At 50.7% G+C, this 22,962-nt stretch overlaps 1 protein-coding gene across 1 annotated transcript in view; it reads left to right on the top strand.

The window, feature by feature from the left end:
* The window catches only part of CC2D2A (coiled-coil and C2 domain containing 2A), a 120,655-nt gene that overhangs the window by 72,765 nt on the left and 24,928 nt on the right, over positions 1-22,962 (top strand). Inside the window, exons 18-28 of the mRNA XM_056107296.1 lie at positions 1,872-2,028; positions 4,537-4,684; positions 5,983-6,121; positions 7,541-7,744; positions 9,581-9,673; positions 11,133-11,224; positions 14,847-15,014; positions 17,635-17,740; positions 17,924-18,033; positions 20,197-20,293; positions 20,891-20,989. Of these exons, the coding sequence (XP_055963271.1) occupies positions 1,872-2,028; positions 4,537-4,684; positions 5,983-6,121; positions 7,541-7,744; positions 9,581-9,673; positions 11,133-11,224; positions 14,847-15,014; positions 17,635-17,740; positions 17,924-18,033; positions 20,197-20,293; positions 20,891-20,989 (1,413 nt within the window). The remainder of the gene's footprint in view (positions 1-1,871; positions 2,029-4,536; positions 4,685-5,982; positions 6,122-7,540; positions 7,745-9,580; positions 9,674-11,132; positions 11,225-14,846; positions 15,015-17,634; positions 17,741-17,923; positions 18,034-20,196; positions 20,294-20,890; positions 20,990-22,962) is intronic.

Below are 22,962 nucleotides of genomic sequence, written 5' to 3'. Positions count from 1 at the left end.
AAATCAAAGAAAAAATGTGTCCAGAGAAGGGATTAAAAAAACTTAATAGGGGGTTAGCATCACCCATGAGGGGACCTGCAGAAGAACCCAGGTATGCGGGACCCATGACAAATCTCCAAGCTCACTCAGAGCAGAACTGGGCCTCCTCCCCCCAGCTCCCAAGTTTTCCAGGAGCTTAGCAGTCACACCCACAAAATGACCCCAGCACCATATAATCTCATCCATGGCCAAGATCCAGAGACTCTGAAATAAAGCTCCTGGAAGAGAGTGATGTAGCCCTTACCCATGAGTGAATCTGCTCTGTAATTGTATTCTAAATTTCAGAATTCCTGGAGCATGCAGCCACGACCTCTCACACTCTAGCGCATTGATGTACCAAAAGAGGCACACGTTTGTTTGGATTTAACATACATGCTTATAATCACTCGTTCAAGGGCTTAACGGCCCCAGGATGAAATGCACCAGTCTTCACACACTTTCCTCTTATGGTGGTGTAAAGGTGCACGGTGGTGGGATTGGTGTTTTCATATCAAATGTAATGAATTATTGTGAACAACTTTATAAAAATTAAATTAAATTTAAAATTAAAAGGGGGGCCAGCAGAGCTGTGGAATCTTTTGTCAACTTCTTGCAACAAAAAGAAATGATCCAGGGGTTGGAGAGATAGCACAGTAGGTATGGTGCTGGTCTTGCACGTGGCCAACCTGGGTTCGATCCCCAGAATCCCATATGAACCCCTAAATCCTGAGCCAGAAGTAAGTCCTGAGCATCACTAGTTATAGTCTAACAACTTTTCAAGACCAAAAAATACACAGGGATTGGGAAGAAAGAGAGTTAATGAAGCAGGGCAGAACCTAGCAAGGCTGGTTCTAGGGCGCAGTTGTTGAGCTAAGACTCACCACAGCTGTTCACATCTACATCTCTGAGTGGGGAGAAGGTCTGAGAAGGAGCTGCCTGCAAATAAAGTGAGGTCCTGATTTGCTTAGAAGTTGATGGACATGGAGAGAATCATGCTGAATGAAATGAGACAGGAAGAGAGGGACAGACATAGAATGACTACACTCATTTGTAGAATTTAAAACAACAGTATGAGATTAATACCCAAGGACAGTAGAGACAGGGGCCAGGAGGATTGGTCCATGGTTGGAAGCCCGCCTCATGTGCTGGGGGAGAAGGCATTTGGGATAGAGAAGAGACCACTAAATAAATGACGGTTGGAGGGATCGCACAAGATGGGAGATGTGTACTGAAGGTAGACAAAGGACCAAACATGATGGCCTCTCAGTATCTGTATTGCAAACCATGATGCCCCAAAGTAGAGAAAGAAGCACAGTGTCTGCCACAGGGACAGGGGGAGGGTTGGGGTGGGGGTGGCAGGAGGGATACTGGGGACATTGGTGATGGAAAATGTACATGGGTGGCGGGATGGCCGTTGGACCATTGTATAACTGAAACTCAATCATGAAAGCTTTGTAACTGTATCTCATGTTGACTCAATTTTACAAAATTAATAATAAAAAGTGAGGTCCCAAAGAGAAGGCTGAAGAAGTGTCCGAAGTAGTGGACTTGGGTGTGAGGGTCCAGAACACTTACAGAGCAGTGCTGGTCCTGCTCACTTTGCTGGTGCCCGTGATGCACCCTCGGGTGGCAGGTTGCCACCCCGCTCTCTCCTTCCCTGGGGGAGCACTGCTATCTCCAGGGAAGCACCTCTCAGAGCAGCCTGTGTGTGAGTTTGAAGTGGAAAACTGTCGCGGGTGTCGCCTGCTTCCACTGCACTGCAGAAGGTGGGCAGAGTGAAGTGCCCACAGCGTGGCTGGCAGCTTCCCCAGAGATGGGACAGCCACTGCCATGTCTGTCCTCTTCCCCTCCAGGTGTATGAAACTGTCGGACACGGGGGCACCACCTTGCTGGCCGAAGTGTTCCTGCCCATCCCCGAGACCACCGTGGTCACTGGCAGAGCCGCTATTGAGGAAGTGGAGTTCAGCAGTGACCTGCAGGTGGCGCTGGACCACGAGGGTGTTGGCAGTGGTAGGGAAAGCTCCTGGGGTCAACTTAACATTTTGGGTTAACCTCTCAGTCAGCCTGGGAATGGTCTCCATCTGCTTTATGTCTCTTAATAAGCCTGATCATGTCATTACCCGGTCTGGGTCTGTGACTTCTCTCGTTCGTGTCATTTATCTTTGGGTATCATTTTTTTTGCTTTGTCTTTGGGGGCAATACCTGGCCATGCTCAGGGCTTACTCCTGGATCTGCACTCAGGGATTACTCCTGGCGGTGCTCGGGGGAATAATGGGGTGCTAGGATCAAACCCAGGTCTGCTGCATGCAAGGCAAATGCCCTACCCACTGTCCTCTCTCTCCGTCCCATTTGTTTTTTCAAATGAGTATACTGAGTGCATACCTGGAGATTTACCTAGAATTCTTTTTTATTTCTCTATCATTCATTTACAGCATTCTAGAATATCAGAGGGTTATACACCTCTGTCTATAAGACTCATCTTTCCACCACAACAGTTCCAGCACCATCCCACCACCAAAAGACCCTTCAACCCATTTCTCCCACCCACTCACCCCTTTCCCTCCAACAATGGCGCTAGTTTGGGGGAAGCCCAGGAATTGGTCTAGTCTAATTGGCCAGTTCTTTTATCAGCAAGACTTCTCGAGGCTCATGTCTACTCTCTCATGTGAAAGGATATTGTTCTGATAATGGATATGCTCTGAGACCCTTCTAGTGGCATAGCCTCTTGGAATGGCATCTTCCTCATTTGTAAGTGGATTGTAAATGCCTGATGGGAATTCCATTTGATTGGAAATTTGATTAGAAATCAAATGAGAGAATCAACTTGGAAGGAAGTTCTTTGAAACGCCCCCTTGTCTGAGTCACGTGACAGAGTTGCCTTGGCTTACTCTGTCAACTGCCACTGCAGAGAGCGAAGCTGTGAATGCAGTGCTTTCCAGCGGTCCTCCCTTCATAGACCACCTCAAGACTGTCTGTCAGTTGATTTCGATTCTTCAGGGGCCAAATCAGTACAGCCTCACTCTAGCCACAGTGGTTCCGCAAGAGCTCTCCGAAGTCTCCCTCCCCTGGGCTCTCCCTCTATGCATTGCTGGTTTTAGTGCTTTTGATCAAATGCTTCTCACTCCGGCTCACTCCCACCTAAGGGTCCCTGCCCTTGTGCCTGGTGCTGAGATTTCTCTGTGTCTCTTCCTCACCTTCGTCACAACTGCCATCTCGACTTCCCACCCTAAGTTATATTTCTCCTCTGCACGCCTCCTTCTGTGCTACACTGCACAATTATCTTACTGGAAGCTCGTCTCCCCAACTTGAACATAAACCCCAGGGGGAGAAGAAGAGTTCTTAGCCCTTTTTCTTTCTTTACGGCTACCTTTCAGTGCCTAGAAGGTAAATCCTTCTTTCTCCTTGCTATGTCAGACATGGAGACAGAAAAGGCAAAGTGTCTTGGGTCACCCAGTTGGGGAGTGACAGAGCCAGCATGTGTTCCCCAGAGGCCTCACTCTCAAGAACCTCCTTCAGACTTTCTCAGCCTCTTCTGAAAGAGCCCCCAAGTGATACTTTGAAAAGATTTCTGCACGCCTCTGTAGTAGTGCTATTCTGGAAACAACCTGAGTGCCCAAATAGAATAAGTGGATAAAGAAATAGTGACATAGACATGCAGTGAGAAACAGCTGAGCCCTAAGAAACAGGAAATCCTGCAGTTAGCTGCTGTGCAGGTGGAAATAGAGGGAATCGGGATGAGTCAAGTCTGTCAGAGGGAGAGGGACAGGTACTGAATGATCTCATATGTGGCGTGTAAAGAGACAAGAAGTGGGGCCTGGAAGGATAGCACAGCGGGTAGGGCGTTTGCCTTGCATGCGGCCGACCTGGATTCGATCCGCAGCATCTCATGTGGTCCCCTGAGCACCGCTAGGAGTGATTCCTGAGTGCAGAGACAGGAGTAACCCCTGAGCATCACTGAGTGTGACCCAAAAAGAAAAGAGAGAGAGAGAGAGAGAGAGAGAGAGAGAGAGAGGAAGGGAAGGAGAATCAGCTAATGGTAGCAGCTCCTGAGAGTCTGGCCCATAGAACTGAGTCTGCTGAGGGGACAGAACGGGGTACAGATGGGAAAAGAACTGGAGATGTGGGCGTGGGACAGCGGGGTTGGATGGAAGAGAAACAGGACAGTGGGGGACAGAGCAGGGTAGGGATGGGAGAGGAACCAGAGAAGGCTGGAGAGGAATGAGGTACTGGGGGGGGGGGGGGGGGCTGGAGGGTGTAGGAATATCGTTTGCCTTTAACTACTGTTAACATTACATATCATGGAGCAGAAACAGAAACCAGGGCAGGAAAAATGGATAAAACTAAGATTCAAATACTGGAATGTCAGGCTCACCCACACTGTGCTCTCTGAGGAGTCCGGGCACATGCTGAGGAGCAGGTCATTGAGCTGCCCACCTGGCCCACTGCCTGCCTGCCTGAGGGTCTTGACGCTTCTTTCCAAGCCTCTTCTTCTTTCCCGTCAACCTGTTGTTTCCCTAGGGGTGCCCTTCTCCTTCGAAGCTGACGGCAGCAACCCACTGATCCTCATGACCTCCGGGAAAGTGGCCAGCAGCGTGGCATGGGCTGTCGGAGAAAACGGGATCCCCCTCATCCCGCCCCTGTCACAGCAGAATGCCGGATTCAGGAGGTAACAGGGGGCAGAGACTTGGGGAGCACTGTCTCCCGCGTGTCCCCACATCTGGGTACCAGGGCTTCTTAACTTCTGGAGCAGTATTTTCATGGATTATTATGCTTTTTTACATGGAGAGAGGGAGCTTTCGTGGTCACACCTGGTGATGCTCAGGGTTTCCTCCTGTCTCTGCACTCAGGAATCACTCCTGGTGTTGCTCAGGGGACCATCTGGGATGCCAGGGATCGGATCCAGGTTGGCCATGTGCAAGGCAAATGCCCTCCCCACTGAGCTATCACTCCAGCCCCGCCCCCCCCCAATAGCATATTATTCACTATTGTAATGCTGAACATTGTTTGGGAACTTATTTTCTGTCTGGAAGCATAAAACTGTGTAACTATGCACATGTCACATCTTTATCCACCATCCAACCATGGGCACTTAGCATGTGTCCACGCGCTGGCTATTGTAAACAGTAAACATCGTGTGGAGATATCTCTGGGTTAGTGACTTTATTTCTCAGGATATCTACCCAGAGGTGGGGGTGCTGGATCTTCCAGTAGCTCTACTTCAACTCTCCAAGGAAGCTCCATCCTGCTTTCTATTGTGATTGCATCAATTTGCATTCCAGAGTTTCCTTCTCTCTACCTCCTAGCCAACACTTGTTCTTTCTTGGCTCTGAGCCATTCTAACATGTGAAAGTCAATTTCTCATTGAGGTTTTGATTTGTTTTCCCTTTTGATGAACAATTTTGCTCCCATTTTCATGTACCTATTAGCCATTGGGACGGCTACCTAGAAAAATGTATCCTTCATTCCTTCGCCCATTTCTCATTAGCTTTGTCTTTGCTTGCTGTGGAGTGGAGATGTCCCTTGTATGCTTCGGATAGTCACCCTTTCTCAGGGATGGCTTCGAAATATTTTTTCCCTACCATTTGTACTTCTTGGTTGTCCTTGTAGCTTCAAAGCTGTAACGTAAAATAGCAGGAGAGGCAGAGAAGGTACCACAGTGGGAAGCGGCTTGCCGTGCATGTCATGTTGATGCCAGCGCCATCCCCAGCAACTGCACCCTCCAGGAGTGACGCCTGAGCACAGAGCCAGGAAGACACTATGGGTACTCTCAAAACCAAAGATAAAAGAAAAGTAGAAATAGAAAAAGCAGAGAGGAAGAGCAGGAGCCTGTCCTGAGGCTAAGGGCATGTTTCCCCCTGAAGAAGTGCAGCCTCCAGCACCAGCCCTTGGGGGTGGGGGGAGTGTCTGTGGTCCAGACGCCCAGCTCCGTGGTCCTCCATCTCACGGGGCCAACTTCTATTTCAGCGTGTTGAAGAGAGCAGATGCCATCTCCTCCATTGGGACATCGGGATTGACGGACATGAAGAAGTTGGCCAAGTGGGCAGCAGAGTCCAAGCTTGACCCGAATGACCCCAACAACGCCCCTTTGATGCAACTGATCTCGGTAAGGTGTCAGGGGACGTGTGCTTGCCCTGTCCAGGGCAGGACCTGGCACACAGGGCTCTTACCCACGCCGTTGTGCTGTCACTCACCTCTCAGCCCCTCCTGGACACACTCAGTGCTCCTCTGCGCAGGGTGGGAAGACACAGTTCCTGAGTGGGTGGATGCTGGACTCTCTGGGCGGGCAAATGCTGCCTTCTCTGGGTGGGCTGGATGGATGCTGCCCTCTCTGGGTGAGCGGATGCTGCCTTGTGTACCAGGACTTGTAGAATCTATGGTTAGCTCTCCTGTGCCCCTGAGATCCGAAGGCAGGAGAACTCCCCTTGCTGCGGACCAAGTGAGGCCGCTGGCTGATCCCAGCCCCTCTCTGCTTATGTACACGGAACTTCCAAAGAGAGTTTCAGGAACATTTGTTGAGCTGGAGATGTAGCCCGGGGTCATGGGTGTGTTTGGTGTGTCTGAGGACCCAGGTTTGATCCCTGACACCTGAGGGCCCCCTGAACACTGCCAGCCCTAGTGGCCTCCAATGCCCCCTGAACAGCCACATCACCAGGCCCGAGCACCGAATCCCAAATCCTGGCTCCAACCGATCTCACTGGGAAATAGCCGCTTGGCCCTGGAATACAGCTTAGGGGACCCAAGCGAACAAACGTGTTCCCCAACTGTATTTTGGAAGTTGCCTGTTTTCACGTGTCTAAGCAGTTTACCCTCTGTGTATAGGCGTAAGCTGTTTCCAGGCGGCACCTAGTCAAGCACTGATGTCAATATCCCATTTTCACTGCAACCTGTGCACACTTATTAGGGAGCATTCCCACAAGGAGCCTTGTCATTTACAGTTATTTTTGCACATATGATTTGTGCTACTTTTATAGTTCCTGCATGAACAGAATGGTGTCTTCCTTGTGCCCATTTATTTGAATGCCTTGGGTAAGAGGTGGATTTTGGACTGGGCTGGCAGTACTCGGCCTACTCCTAGTTTGCCCCTCCAGGTGCTTGGGAGACATCCCTTGCCAAGGATGAAACCAAATCAAAACAGTTAAAGCAAGGCCAGAGCACTAGTACAGCGGGGAGGGCATCTGCCTTGCACGCAGCCGACCTGGGTTCTATCCCGTACGGTCCCCCCAAGCACTGCCAGGAGTAATTCCTAAGTGCAGAGCCAGGAGTAACCCCAGAGTATTGCTTTTTGGGTCTGACCTAAAAGGCCAAAACAAAATAAACAAACAAAAAAACAGTTAAGGCAAATGTCTTTACTACCTCCATGAGTCATTTCTTCAGACGAAATGCTGACTGTGTCAGGATTCAGTCTGAACCCACCACCCTCCCTTTCCCAGTGCTCGGAGCTGGGCTTCTCTGGACTGAACTATCTGCCAGTCAGCTAGACTTCTGCATTTTCTGGGGTTTTGTTTCTTTTTCTTTTTTGTAGGTTGCGAACAGTGGTGAATCCTATGTCCCTGATTTCTTCCGATTAGAACAGCTCCAGCAAGAATTTAACTTTGTTTCAGATGAGGAATTAAATAGATCCAAAAGATTCCGACTTCTCTGTCTCAGAAACGAAGAGGTGCCTGAATTTCGAAACTACAAGCCAGTTCCAATGTATGATCGAGAAATCATGGAGAAAGTGTTTCAGGTGAGAACTGGTTGGAGGGAACTCACTAGAAACGTGAGCCCAGCTGCCCAGCCCCTGGCTCTCCTGGGTGTGCTAGTTTTGCTGTGTCTTCACCAGCAATGTGGGTTTCCTTTTCTTGAATTCAATGTTTAACCCCTTGACTCAATAAAAAAGACATGGAAATAAAAAGAATTAGAATTGTAGGGTTGAAAAATGTCTTGAATTCTTCTTCTTCTTCTTTCTTCCTTCCTCTTCCTCTTCTTCATGTTCTTCTTCCTCTTCCTCCTCCTCCTCCTCCTCCTTCTTCTTCTTGAAAAATGTCTTGAATTCTTCTTCTTTCTTCCTTCCTCTTCTTCATGTTCCTTCTTCATGTTTCTTCTTCTTCTTCTCCTCCTCCTTCTCCTTCTCCTTCTCCTTCTTCTTCGCAGCCAACCCAGGTTTGATCCCTGGCACCCCCTATAGAAACCCGAGCAGTGCCAGGAGTGAACCCTGAGTGCAGATCCAGGAGAAGCCCTAAGCACTGCAAGGTGTGACTGCTAAAACACAAACAAAAACCCAATCTGAACTAAATTGGTCACCCGTAGACTTTATTTTCTTAATTTTATAAAGCTGTTCACAATAATTTATTACATTCCATAATCAAACACCAAACCCACCACCAATACACATTTCACCACCATTATTTTGAATTTTCCCAACCACCACCCAAGCTTGCTCCAATAGCAGGCCCTAATTAATTTATTTTGTATTGCTTTTTATAAATAATTTGCTAAAAATTATCCAAAAAAGATTTCCTTAGAAGAAAATGTGTGAAGATTGTTGTATCTCACTCTGGAGCTATTAAGCCATTGTATAAGGGATTACTAACATGTTCTTACAGGTTGAGCATTGTGTGCTAATATTTTTTAATCGAGATTGGTTGCCTTCCACTTTGCATCTTCTCCAATGTGTGCTACTCCTGGTACATCAGTGATAAAAAGTGTGAGAAATCACATGGCCACAAATGTGGCCATGCCCATAGGTGTTTGTTGGAGGAGGAGATCCCCACCCGGCTGCCCTCTAGTGCCTGCCAATGGGGTGTTGCTTCTGTGCCTCAAGACATCTAGCTCCAGAGTTCGAACCCCTGCTCTGTCTGTCTGTGCTCCCCTCGGCGTGTTGGCTGCATTCTCTCCTGCTGCGAGTAGAGTTTTCATCACACATACACATGTATGCACACACACACATGTACACACACACACACACTTCGCACCTCCAACCGCGACTTGACCTCTGGATCAAGGTCAGCGGCCATGGTGGGAATAGCTCTTGTCTTCCAACCTGGGCTAAGGGTCCCTCCGGACACATGCCCAGCACCACGGACTGAAGGAGAACATGGCCGGTCCCTGGGCACCATGTGGGATTTTATTAGTGGAAAAAGAGGGGGGTTTCACAGAGCAGCTAAGCAGACAGTGTCTAGAGCATCCCTTCCTCTCTTCGAAGCTGGCCAGCTGTCAGCTGCAGTTCGGGCTGCTGTTGCCACTCCCCAGACACAGAAAAGGATGTGAGCTACGTTGGCACAGGCTTGAACTAAAATGCTCGTGTGAACTCAGCCCCTCCCCAACCCCTGCGCGGCCCAGTCTCACCTCTGGCTCTGGGTCTCATCACGTGCACGTTTCCCATTGTCATCAGATGAGGCAGGGGGAATCCATGACTGAGTCCTGAATGCCACGTCCAAGGCCGATTGGAAACCCAAAGGGAAGTGGAAGGAAGGTTCGGGACCCTGATCTCTGGCTTGGACCAGGCGTGGGGAGGATAGCACACTGTCTCAGGGCGGCCGTGAGGGCATCTTTACGCTCAAGTCTCCCTCCCTTATTCCAGGACTATGAGAAACGGTTACGGGACAGGAATGTCATCGAAACCAAAGACCACATCGATGCCCACAGAGCCATAGTAGCCAAGTACCTGCAGCAGGTAAGAAAGCACCTGTGATACCTGATGGGCACAGAGCCGACCCAGCCTGCTCAGGAGAGTAGCTGGGGAGAGGGGAGAGGGGAAAACAGGGCGCATCTCCTGTAGGGATCGTATAGGTTACTGCATGGCACTCATCTCTTTGAATTTACTTTCTCATAGCTACAGAAATGAAATGTTAATAGCTTTCTGCGCTTTTGGAGCATCTGTTAAACATAGAGTGTACCTCAGTGTTCTGAGTTTATAAGAGATTTAGTTTCTGAGTCATGATTTTTCTCCTATTTGAATGTTTTTCATGTCGCCTTTGTAGGGAAAGAGGGTTTTTTGTTTGTTTTGGTTTTGTTTGTTTGTCTGTTTTCTTTTTGGGTCACCCGGAAATGCACAGGGGTTACTCCTGGCTCATGCACTCAGCACTCGGGAATTATTCCTGATGGTGTTCAGGGGACCATATGGGGTGCTGGGAATCAAACCCAGGTCAGCCATGTGCAAGGCAAATGCCCTACCCGCTGTGCTATCGCTCCAGCCCAGGGGGAAAAGGTTTAAGAGCCACATACTGATGATCTTATGCACTCCTTCCCTCCCTATTTCGCCTCCCATCCTTCCTTCCCTGCTCCCTTTCTTCCTTCTTCCTCTCTTTCTTGTTTCTGGCAGTGCGCAGGGACCACTCCAAGCTCCATTCAGGGTTCATTCCTGATGGTGCTCAGGGCAACATGTTATGTTGTGATGGGACCTGGGTCTCCTCCATGGAAGGCACGTTCTGTGCCCATAGAGCTGTCTCTCCAGCCCTTTCCTTCCTGTAATTTAGCTCTAAGACATACTACAAGGATTCCCCTGTAGTTTTCCCGTCCAGTCAATCTACCCTGTAGTCTGTCCACTTATAATGAACAAAGGCCAGGGGATCCAAGATAGCGTGGTGGGCAAGGTGCTTGCCTTGCATGTGGATCGACCTGGATTCAAACCCTGGTACCCCATAGCATCTCCGGGACTCGATCCATGGTGCCACATGGCGTCCCCACCAAGCCTGGTCCCTGAGCACTGCTTGGTGTGGCCCCCAAACCAGCAAACAAAAACATCATGGCATTTGAAGAGTAAGTCAGGAAGTGGTACAGTTTCCATTCGGGGAGGGAAGAAGACTAGGTTCTGAATCGTATGTGCGCTGAGCCTAGTCTTTTTTCGTAACCGTGAAGTTCTTGGAGCAGATGTTACTATCCCATGTATTAGGAACTTCCTGGGTCCCGAGGCTTCCACAGGGACCCAGGCAAAACCCTTCTGCCCTTGGGCAGCTGATAATAATGAAAAAGTGGGGGCTATAAGGAGAAGAAATCATGCTGCAGAGGGAAGTATAGCTGGCTGGGGGCACAGAGGGCTATACCAGGTCACCCTGGGGCTAAGACTTGAAGGAGTTCAGGGAGCGAACAGTGAAGTGCATCGAACTTTCAAAATACAACTTCTCTTTCCCCAGGTTAGAGAATCTGTGATAAACCGGTTCCTGATTGCAAAACACCATTTTCTTCTCACCGATTTAGTAGTAGAAGAAGAAGTCCCCAATATCAGGTATGAACCAGCAAACTTTTCCTTCTTATACAATGATCTTTATTGCATGATATTAAAGTTTTCATGTAAAACACCCTACTTTTTTTGTACCAGTGGTATGCATTTGGGCCCTTGATTCGAACTGGAAATCAGGGAGCCTCAGGGTGCCTGCTGATTAGATTATGGGGTTCTCCGACTCACTCCCACACCCCCACCTCCCCCCATCTTTGAGCAAGCAGGCCCGCCTTGGTCAGCTCCTTCCCATCCGCCAGACCGACCCCTTCCCTCCATACCAGCGTGCTCTCTCCTTCACGCTGAGTCCCGCTTCCCCTGCTGTCCTGTTCCAAGGCAGCAGACCAGGTGCTGAGAACAAGTCCCCTAGATTCTGGGAGACAGAGCCCCTGAGTGTTGGATGGGCAAGAGGACGTTTACACGAAGCCTGGAATGGTTACGTGGGCTCTGCGTCCTCATCATTTGGGGTCGTCGGACAGTCTCAGCTCCGGAACACTTGCAGGGTCCAGCGCTGGGTGTGTGTGTGGACTCGCCCCGGCCCTTCCTGGGGCCCAGTCTCTGCGCTCCAGATTGGGCCGTTTCCCCTCCGCCATCCACTGGGGCAGGAGACCGGAAAACCCCCTTTCTGTGACTGTAGCCACACGCGCGCGTGGGAAGGTCTCTGCCCCCCACCCCCAAATCTGCACCCACCACACTGCTCTAGTCCCAGCCCAGGGTCCTGCCATAAATGATTGTCGTTGTTTTTTTATTTCAGTCATGAAAATTTTGCATAGACTCGATGATGACTTTTCATGCTGTTTTCCCATTTCTTTCTTTCTTTTCCTTTTCTCCGCTTTACTTTCTGCATTAAGTTCTGAAGGCTCGGGGTATGTTCTTTCTTCTTTTCATTTTGATTTGTTCTTGGCTTTAAGATGCTTCTTACTGAATGTCTCCCCACCACAATGAACATGACCCATGCTGATAGCTAGGAAGGCAGCAAAGCCCACACCAGGGAGCCACGGGGGTCGGTTGACCCACAAAGGGAGGGAGCGCCATGTAGCCCCCCACCTCCAACCCAACAAGTCTGTCTTTCGGCCGCCACCAAGCTGGGCTGAGTGTGTGTCTTACAGAGAGAAGCCGGTGGGCTTCGTTGCCATGCACTGAGCACCCAGAATGAGGGCTCTGTGCCAAGCGAGGAAGAGAAACACTGTCAATATCCATTAAAAATGTAAGAGACTGGACATCTAAGAACAGACTAGAATGCCAGGGAGTGAGCCATTGGACCATCTCTTGGAGCCATCTCTCCCTGTGCAGTGGTATGCCCTGAGCACTGGCTCAGGGGGCTGAGCGCCAGCCCGGGTTACTTCTCCAGCACCACCCACTCCGCAGGCACTGCAAGGAGCATCCCCCAAACACACAGTGGCCGGCAGGGACCACTAGGTGTGACCAAAGAAAACAAAGCAGGGACTGGGGCACAAGCTTAACATGCAAGGTTAACTCCAGCACCCCATGGTCCCTGGAGTGCCTGAGCACTTTGGAAGGAGTCCTTGAGTGCCGCTGGGTGTGGCCCCCAAATAAACCAGACACAGAAACACACTGTCAGCCAGCAGAACACTGGGAAGGGCCTGACACAGACTTCAGGGGGAGGCGGGGGGGGGGGGGGTGGAGGGGCGGGGGAGTTTGCTTGAGTGCTCGGCGTCTGCTTGAGCTTCGTGCCCGGGCTCTTTCCCAATGGTGCTTTGAGGACCCTGCAGTGCCAAGGGGTGAACCAGGCCTCTGCATGCAAAGTGAGTTAGTTGAGCTGTCACACTGGCCCAGGGTTCAGGATAGCCCACGAGAGGCACCAGGCTCTGCGCCTGAGTCCCAGGGTGCAGCTAAAGGGGCGTTCTTCTCTGCCCTGGGATAAATAGGCCCACGCCTCCCCACGGCCCGCGCCCCTGCCAGGGAGATCTGGACACGGCAGCCGGCCCTGCGCGGCCCTTTTGCTCTGCCTCCAGATCCAAGCGCGCTCCTGGGTCTCTGGGCAGCGCATGGGCTGGACCTGGCTGACCCAAGGCCCTCTCTCCGGGTTTGCCTTTGTCTTCCAGGCGCGCTGCCTGCTCCTCTGTGCAAAGTGGAGGCTGAGAGTGCCCCCTGGTGGCTCCTCTGCCCAACACGCCCCCAGTCTCCCGTGTAGTTGGCACCAGCTTCACTGGCATCTTCTCAACCCCCAGAATGCCAAGGCAGAGCCAGGTTGCTGTGCACTCTGCCCCTGATCCCCCCAACCACCACAGCCACGTTCACACAGACCCAGACCCAGTCCTCCCAGCAGCCCCTAGAGAGCATCCCCATTAGGCCAGTGAGGAAACAGACTTAGGGATGTGGAGTCCTTAGCCCCTTGCCTGGATTCCCACCCAGTCGTTGGAATCCGGGGAGTGAGGGAAGCCGGGAAGCACTGGGGGCTGGCGGGCTCAGGAGAGGGGTCTCCGGGGAAACGGAGGGGATGGAGGGGGTGGCCCTGCTGGGAGATGGCAGCAGGTGGAGAGAGGGAGGGCGTGGCTGTACACAGACCAGGTAGAAGACACAGAGCACGTGGGAGGGACTGGGGAGGGACAGGAATGCAGGAGCCCAGAACACCCTCTGCTCCCCTCAGAAGGAGCAAGTAAAGCATGCGCAGTCAGTGTCGGCCACAGAGATAGGACCACGGGTAAGACACTTGCCTTGCACGTGGCAGACCTGAGTTTGATTCCCGGCACTCCGTGGGGTCCCCCAAGCCTACCAGAACTTAACTCTGGACACAGCGCCAGGAGTAAGCCCTGAGAACCACTGAGTGTGGCCCATAAACCAAAACAAAACCCTCTTTTAAATTCTCAATTCTGGAGCGATAGCACAGCGGGTAAGGCATTTGCCTTGCACATGGCCGACCCGGTCGGCCCAGGTTCGATTCCTTTGCCCCTCTCGGAGAGCCCGGCAAGCTACGTGAAAGTATCTCGCTTGTACAGCAAAGACTGGCAAGCTACCTAGTGACATATTCAATATGCCAAACACAGTAACAACAAGTCTCACAATGGAGACGTTACTGGGCCTGCTCAAGCATAATCGATGAACGACGGGAGGACAGTGCTACAGAGCTGGAGAGAGATTACAGTGTGTAGGGTGCTTGCTGTGCACACGGCCAACTGGGATTCGATCCCCAGCATCCCATATAGTCCCCGGAGTACCGCCAGGAGTAGTTCCTGAGTGCAGAGCCAGGAGTAACCTCAAGACCAAAATGAATGAATGAACGAGTGAATGAATTAGGTAACTGTTGGCCCGGAGAGATTGTAGAACGGTTTAGGCATGTGTCTTGCCTGTGGCCAGCCCCAATCCCATCCAGCAGTGCACAAAGTCCCCTGAGCACAAAGCCAGGAGTAGTGCCCGAGCACTGCCAGGTGTAACCCCAACCAAAATAATTACAGCAATAATAATAGCAGTAAATTGCGTTAAATGAATGTTGATCATCTGTGTTGGGGGTCTCCATCATAGGAGGGGGATTTCCCAGTGATTCCCACCCTCCGTAAATGAATAGCGTTGGAGAGAGGTCAGAGAGGGCGCACAAGCAGAATTGGGGACTTGGCTGTCTCTCCAGACGCTTCTACTCCTGACAACGCTGCCCCTGTTCTGTCACCGTTAGCATTTTGGGTCTGAGCCTTTTCAAGCTGGCAGAGCAGAAGCGACCCCTGCGGCCCAGGAGGAAGGGGCGGAAGAAGGTGACAGCCCAGAACCTGTCGGATGGAGACATCCGGCTGCTGGTGAACATCATCCGGGCCTATGACATCCCCGTGCGGAGGGCCAGCGCCAGGTGAGAGTCCTGGGGGCACCGGCTCACGTGCCCGCCAGCTCGGGGACACGTGACAGTGCACGTCATGTGGCTCTGAGCGGTAAGGGGGCCCTGAGCTTCGTGGCATCCAGGCGGTACGGGCTGCGAGGAACAAAACCAAGTCCATGGTCGGGTCTGAAGGGGCTTTTGTTGGGGTCTTTTCTGTTTTTATTTATTTTTAGGAAAGGGAAAAGGTTTCTTTGCCACAATAGCGGAAAGGGTCACGTTAGTGTAAGCCTACCCACCGTGCCTGGACAGGGGCCGTGAGCTCGACAGAAGGGGTGCAGGCACAAAGTTGGCTTTTTTAAAGAAAGACATTTCTCTTACGTTTTGTTGTCTTTAGAATTGAGTATCAAACAATTTCGTTCCAGCCATTCGAAGGAGACACCCTTGGTCCCCTGCGCGGTAGATGACAGTGACCACTCACTAAAGCATTTCAGATGCTAACCCTTGGAATAAGTTGACCCACCCTGTGCCTCTACCACTAAACTAGAGTCGTCCATCTTGCTCTCTGGACGCTACTCCACAGCCGTCCTCCTTGATGGCCTTGCACCCCACGTTCCTGAGGCTGTGTTTACATGTTGACAGTCCGTTCTAGTTCCAGTGGAAGTGACTCTTCCTTGTCTTGGCAGCCCCAGACAGAAAACTAAACTATCTAAAGCATCATGGGTACTTAACACACATTCATGGAGTCATGTTCTGAGAAGCATTCCAAGGAGAAAAAGGGTTTTCTCCGACCAAGGTGTTTTGAATGATCCACTTTGAATACATCATTAGTTTGTCTGAAATCCTTATGGATGAAAAGGTAAGGAAGAGAGAAGTTAGAAAGAGACCATTTGTGCCTTTTCTTTCACGGGTGTATGATGCTTGGTAAACCAGAGGCTCAGAACAAACTCACAGAGAGGGGCTAGTGTGAGGGGGTTTGTCCAGGATAACTGCAGTGATCCCTGAGCTCGGAGGCAGGAGGAAGCCCGAGCATGCGGGGTAGGGCCCAAATTAAAAATAAATAGCTCTCCACCACCTTGGACTTATGCAGGCCTGGACCAACCAACAGAAATGGCTGAAAGCTGTGGTCCAAATCCATTTTTGCTGACTCTAAGTGGGATCTCCGGAACCAGAGGGAGCACACAGGTCTTCTTAAAATTGAAGGTGTTTATGCTAGCGATAGCACAGCGGTAGGGCATTTGCCTTGCACGCAGCCAACGTGGCCAACCCGAGTTCAATTCCTCCGCCCCTCTCAGAGAGCCCGGCAGGCTACCGAGAGTATCTCGCCCGCATAGCAGAGCCTGGCGAGCTCCCTGTGACGTATTCGATATGCCAGACACAGTAACAACAAAGTCTGCAATGGAGACGTTACTGGGCCCGCTCGAGCAAATCAGTGAACAACGGGAGGATTGTGACTGTGACTGATGCTAGGGATGAAACTGAATTCTATCTGGGCAAGAGATGTGCTTACGTATACAAAGCAAAGAACAACACAGCAACTCCTGGTGGCAAACCTAACAAAACCAGGATCTGGGGAAAGGTGATCTGAGCCCATGGAAAAAGTGGCATGGATCGAGCCAATTGGTCACAGAATTCATGTGATACTGTACCCCTCAAAGATGTAAACTTACTGAAAAGTAAATAAATAAAGGGTATATTTATGCCTTGGGTCTGCATGAAAGGACAGTGAGTAGAGTGCTGGCCCTCTGGAGAGCTTCATTCTTCCTTGAATAGCAGCTCAGGGACTGGGATGGAACCCAGCAGTAGAGGGTGTGTCACATGGATGAGACCCTGTGTCCCACCCACCAAAGGAAGCAAGTCCAAAGAGGACAAGGGTAAGACAGGTCTCCAGCTACAAATTCCTCACATCCCTTGCTGAGTAAGGAGTGAAGAAAGATGCCCTGAGCTGTAGTGCTAGTACAGCGGGGAGGGTACTTGCCTTGCATGCAGCTGACCTGAGTTCAATCCCTGGTACCCTGCATGGTCCCCTGAGCCCATCAGGAGTGATCATTGAGCTCAGAGCCAGGAGTAAGCCTGAGCACTGTGAAGTAGGGCCCAAGTTTAGAGATGATGATGATGATGATGATGATGATGATGATGATGATGACGACGACAACAACGACGACGACAACAAATGTCTTGGGTCAGAATGATAGTATGGTTGATAGGATGGTGTGCAGGGTGATTGCCTAGCATCCCATATGGTTCCCCGAGCACCTCCGGGAGGGATTGCTGAGTGCAAAGCCTGAGCATCACTGCTGTGTGGCAAAAAAAAAACAAATTAGCAAAAATACTCAGCTCAAGGTGACTGGAGAGAACATGCTCAGAGAAATCAAAGAGGGAGGAAGCCAGAGCAAGGGGCAGGCGCCCGCCCCCAACTCCCGAGAGGACCTGAGGCGCTTGCTCATGCCTGGGGACAGCAGCAGACAAAGCCTGCAGGGAGAGAGCGAGTGGGCCCTCCTCTTCGGCTCTGTCAGAGGGGGCAATCACCAGAGTACCCCAAAAGTCTTCTGAAAAGTGGGGCTCAGAGAACACATGTCCCAGGCTGCTGGCCTGCGTCCCTGGGAAACCCTCTCAGTCCCTGTCCTTTTGGTCTCTCGTATGTTTTCCCTTCTAGCAAGTTCCAGCAGCCATCGAGAGCCTCAAGGACTTTCAGCGACAGGCCTGTGGCCTCCCCAGTCACTCACAGTCCGACCCACGGCACTGACCCCAGCCTCGGCCAGGTGGGACCCCACAACCAGACCTCAGCTTGTCTGGAACCCCTTCTTGTCCATCCACGGCATGGGGGTGCCCTAGTCGGTTCTGTTTGGCGTTCTTGGGGAAGTAGCTGTATAGATTCTTCCTCTGTCAGGGCAAAAGAATTCCACTCAGCGGGTAAGGACTCATGACTTGCCTCTGGTTTGAAGGTTTTAGTACGTCCTTTCGTAGAAGTGTCATTCCAACGAACCATCTGCCACACAACAACGGCGGACGGGCCGAACCCCAGCTGGAATGAGGAGCTCGAGCTCCCCTTCAGGTGAGAGTATTTTTTTTTCACAGAGGGGATGTGTCTAGCAGTCTGGGACACTGCCCTGGTGGGTTTCCAGGAAAAGACTTATTTTGAGATCTGGAAGTGAACTCAGGAATGATCTAGTCCATTCTGCTTTTGAAGAAAAGCAACTCGGAGAAGGAATGAAGTGCTCAGGGCACAAGGCCGGGGTCTGTGTTCTTCCTGTGGTCTGTAGGAGAGGTGGGTGTGGCTGCTGTACCCGTTACCTCTCTGTGCAGACTGGGACGATTCCACGTTAGCTCTGAGCTTCCGGGGGTGCCAAGCCAGTGCAAAATACTTGATCATGGCTGCCTGGAGAACTGCTTTTGAAATGGGCTTGTCAATAAAAAAACAAAAACAAAAAACTATGAGGGCTGGAGCAGTAGCACAGCAGGTAGGACGTTTGCCTTGCACGCGGCTGACCCGGGTATGATTCCCAGCGTCCCATATGGTCCCCTGAGCACTGCCAGGAGTAGTTCCTGAGTGCAAAGTCAGGAGTAACCCTTGTGCACTGCTAGGTGTGACCCAAAAAAAGCAAAAGAAAGAAAACTATGATTAGCGAGTGAAATCTGCTGTGGTCAGGGAAGGGCTGAAGAACTGGCGCACTGTGTGGGCCACATTTTCATACAAAATTTGCTGACACCCAGGAAATTGCTTCACCTATGGCTTCAATTTTAGTCACCCTCTCAACCTTCAGTTGTAAGGGTCCTTTAATTTCTTTTTTTTCTGAACAGAAAACTCTAGACAAAACTTAGATAGTAATTGGCCACTCCCTGTCATTCTTTCCTAACGAATTGAAATTGTTTTTTAATTATTTACAGCCTGCTCTCGGGCTGGAGTGATAGCACAGTGGTAGGGCGTTTTCCTTGCACACAGCAGCCAGCCCGGCCGACCCAGTTTCGATTCCTCTGCCCCTCTCGAAGAGCCTGGCAAGCTACCGAGAGTATCTCATCTGTACGGCAAAGCCTGGCAAGCTCCCCGTGGCGTATTCGATATGCCAAACACAGCAACAACAAGTCTCACAACGGAGATGTTACTGGGCCCGCTCAAGCAAATCGATGAACAACGGGAGGACAGTGACAGCCTGTTCTCATTAGGAGGCTGTCCTCTTAACATATATATAAGAACTTAAACGGACTGTTGTAGTAGAGTGGTAAATTGGGCTCATTGCCTTAATCGTCTGAAGTGTTCCCTCTGTGTAGAACACTTGCTTCTGTGTGCACACAGGTATTCCCATTTTGTACACACCTAACATGTCTGGAGCTTGCAGCAGGTCACCTGGTAAAGGAGAGACTGGGCATGGGTTGGAACTAGTCAAGGCAGAAGAGCGGGGCAGCTAATGCTGTCTTCTCTGGGGAGAGTAGACTGAATCAAAACGTGGAGAGGCAATGCTTAGCCAAGCACAGGCTGGACACGGCCCTACTGGACGGCTGGGTGCTTCTGCTGGTGGGGCAGGAGCTGGACCTCACCCTGTGTTATTTCACAAACCAACCGCAAGACAGTGGGAGGCGGAGCCCTTCAGCCAGCCAGAAGCAGGAAGTTGGAGACTAGGGAGTGGAGAAGCCCTCCAGAGCCTTCTTGCTTAGGAAGTGCTCACACCAGTGGCAGGACTTGGAGGTAGCCTGTCCATAGGGTCCATGCAGTCCTTGCAGAGCTCACCAGAAGGCTCAGGCGGGAGGTAACTCGCCAGGACAGAGGGTTTGACTCTGCCCAGAGCTTCTGATCTATGCCCTGTCCATGTGCCTGGAGACCTCATGTTCTGGTACAAGACATATTGTGGATGCAGGCATTCTTACGTCTTTTGGGGCATCTTTCAGATGTTGGCATTTGAGTGTTTGCTGTTGCTTATTATTGGGCTGGAGCGTTTGTAGGGCGTTTGCCTTGCGTGCAGCCAGCCCGGCCAAGCCAGGTTCGATTCCTCCGCCCCTCTTGGAGAGCCCAGCAAGCTACTGAGAGTATCTTGCCCGCATGGCAAAGCCTGGCAAGCCACCCGTGATGTATTCTATATGCCAAACACAGTAACAACAAGTCTCACAATGGAGACGTCACTGGGCCTGCTCGAGCAAATTGATGAACAATGGGAGCACAGTGCTACAGTGCTACAGTGTTCCTTATTGGCCCATCTTGATGGTCCCGTGTGCCCCCTTGTAGGGCTCCCAGCGGGGACTACAGCACGACCAGTTTGCAGTCAGTGAAAGACGACGTGTTCATTAACATTTTTGATGAGGTGCTGTATGATGTCTTGGAGGTAAGTGCACAGGTTTTGTTTACTTTGGGTTTGGGTTTGGGGGCTACAGCTGGCGTGGCAAAGCATCACTCAGCCCACTGGACTATCGCTCTGGCCCCAAGTGCACAGTTTTGAAGACAATTGACTATTTGGGATTTTCATACCTTCTACAAACATCTAAGTCCCAAATATGTTTTTGAAGACAATGACCATTTTGGATCTTCATATCTTCTACTGAGATTTTTATACCTCTAGAAACATATGTATGTATATATATCCCAAATATGTTTTTCCTCTTTCTTGTGTTTAAAATATTTGAAACTTGAGAAGTAAAACTAGGGATGGGGGGGAGACCTGTTCTTATTCCCAACTGAGTGTTATGTGTCAGGAAGTGTGTGAGGTGCTTTATTTTCTTCCTCAAGGCCAAACTCCAGAATGACTGGTAAATTTACAGTCTATTTATGAACCTCCTTAGAAATTCCTTGTCTTTCCTAGGGTCACATAACTATCAAGTCTCTGATCTGTCTAGCCTCTGGCTCAATGCCTGCTGCTGGGCTGGGTTTATTAAATGTCTCACATTGTTCCTAAAACCATGGTTTCTTCCCACCCCTCTCTTAGGATGACCGTGAGAGAGGAAGAGGAATCCACACCCGAATTGAGAGACACTGGTTGGGATGTGTGAAAATTCCATTTAGCACCATTTATTCCCAAGCCAGGGTAAGCATCTCAGGCCAGAGTGCTGTGACCATCAGGAGGCACCCTGGCCATCTTTCCCCTGCATGCTTTCTCTGTTCGTGCCTCCCCTTCTCCTGAGAGAGCCAAGATGTACAAAGCCACCTTGGGAAAGGTGGGTACCACAGTGAAGCCATTGACCCACCATGTTTGCAAGGCTGACTCCACGTTCCTCTGCCTCCCATTGAGTTCATATCTGATTACCCCAATCTGGAACTGAGTCAACACTGACATAGATGTGAAGAAGAGAGTGGGACCTGCCTGCTGGCAGGACAAAAGTGGAGAGGAGAGATTCCTGCACTAGTGAGGAGAAAGCGTTTGGGGCGACTGCAGACCCATGTCAGAGTACCTGCTAGGCCGGCCCCCAGGGTCCTTATTCGCACATGAAAACAGTGATCTGAGACGCACTTGACCAGGATGCCCATCTCAGTCCTGACAGGCATCCACTTGGTGAACAACTCCTGACTTAGGGGTTCTTTTTTTTTTTTTTTATGTTTGAAACTTTATTTCAACACCCTGGTTTACAAAGTTCCTCATAATACAGTTGTTTCAGGTATTCAATGGTCCAACACCAATCTCACCACAGTGTGACCTTCCTTCCACCAGTGTCCCCAATTCCTACATACCCCAAGCCTGCCTCCTTAGCAGGCACAAAATAACTTATTTTATGTTGCTTGGTGCAATAGGTATCTCACAGTGATGTCACTGGAGTCATTGTCTGGCAACTTGCTGACTGTTTGTTGGTAGCTGGGCCTTCCATGTTCGTTTTCACTCACTGAGATCAGAGGCCTTCCATGCAACTTTCCCACCTCATTTGCTCTGCTCCTGCGGGGCTCCTAGTTTCAGCTCCGTGACATCAGGAAGCGAGTGGCCGCCTACTCCAGGAGCTGTGGAACTGGGATGACTCAGTGGCCTGCAGCTCCTCGAGACAAGCTGTGGCGCTGTGTAGCTGGTCTGTTTATACGCTGGCGAGTGCTGGTGTGGGTGGGCGCTGGGCCTCTCGGCAAAGGCGTAGCTCGCCCCATTCCCAGAAAGTTCCAGAGATCTCAGCCCAGAGCCGGTGGTGGTGAGCTGAGTCTTGACAGATGGACATACACCTCCCATCCCGAACGATTCCCCCAACCATCATTGACTTAGTGATCCCTTCTCTATTCCAGCTGCTTTCTCCCCCAGTTCATGAGACAGGCCTCCAACTATGGGGCAATATTCCTGGTCCTTGTGTCTACTGTCGTTGGGTGTTAGTCTCATATCATGTTATTTTATATTCCACAAATGAGTGCAGTCCTTCTATGTCTGTCCCTCTCTCTTAGACTCATTTCACTGAGCATGATACTCTCCATGTCCATGCACCTATAAGCAAATTTCAATGAAATACTACACAGCAGTTAGGAGAGATAAAGTCAGAGTAGGTTTTTTTTAAGAAAATTCTTTCTTTTGGGTGTTGGGGATTGAACCAAACCTGGGCTTGCTGTGGGAGGCATGGGTTACACCTGGCAATGCTCAGGGGCTCTCCCCAGCTGTGCCCAGGGATTGTTCTTGGCAGCGCTTGAAGGGCTGCATGTTGGCAGAACCAAATGGGGTTGGCCACGTGCAAGGCAAACATATTAACCCTTATACTCTCTCTCTCCAGCCCGAAACAGTTTTAAAACCTGAATCACCGGGAGAAACAGTTACAGAGCTGTTCACAGTTGGGTTTCAGTCATCCAATGTTCCAATCCTTGTTCCTCCACCAATGTTCCAATCCTTGTTTCCTAGCACCAGTGTCCCCAGGTTCCCTCTCACCACCTGCCCTCCCCCGCCTGGCTCTATGGCAGGTACTGTCTATCTCTGTCTCTCTGTCTCTGTCTCTGTAGGAGAAGGGACTGTGGCAGTGAGGGAGGCGTGGACGCCCTCCACTGTGGCAGCACTGATCTGTGTGTGACTGGCAAGTGGCCAGAGCATGTCAGCAAACAGCAAAA

This window comes from Sorex fumeus, unplaced genomic scaffold, assembly GCF_029834395.1.
Source record: "Sorex fumeus unplaced genomic scaffold, SorFum_2.1 ptg000157l, whole genome shotgun sequence".
Taxonomy (NCBI): domain Eukaryota; kingdom Metazoa; phylum Chordata; class Mammalia; order Eulipotyphla; family Soricidae; genus Sorex; species Sorex fumeus.
The sequence above is the reverse complement of the archived record's forward strand: the minus strand, read 5'-3'. Positions and strand labels throughout refer to the sequence as shown.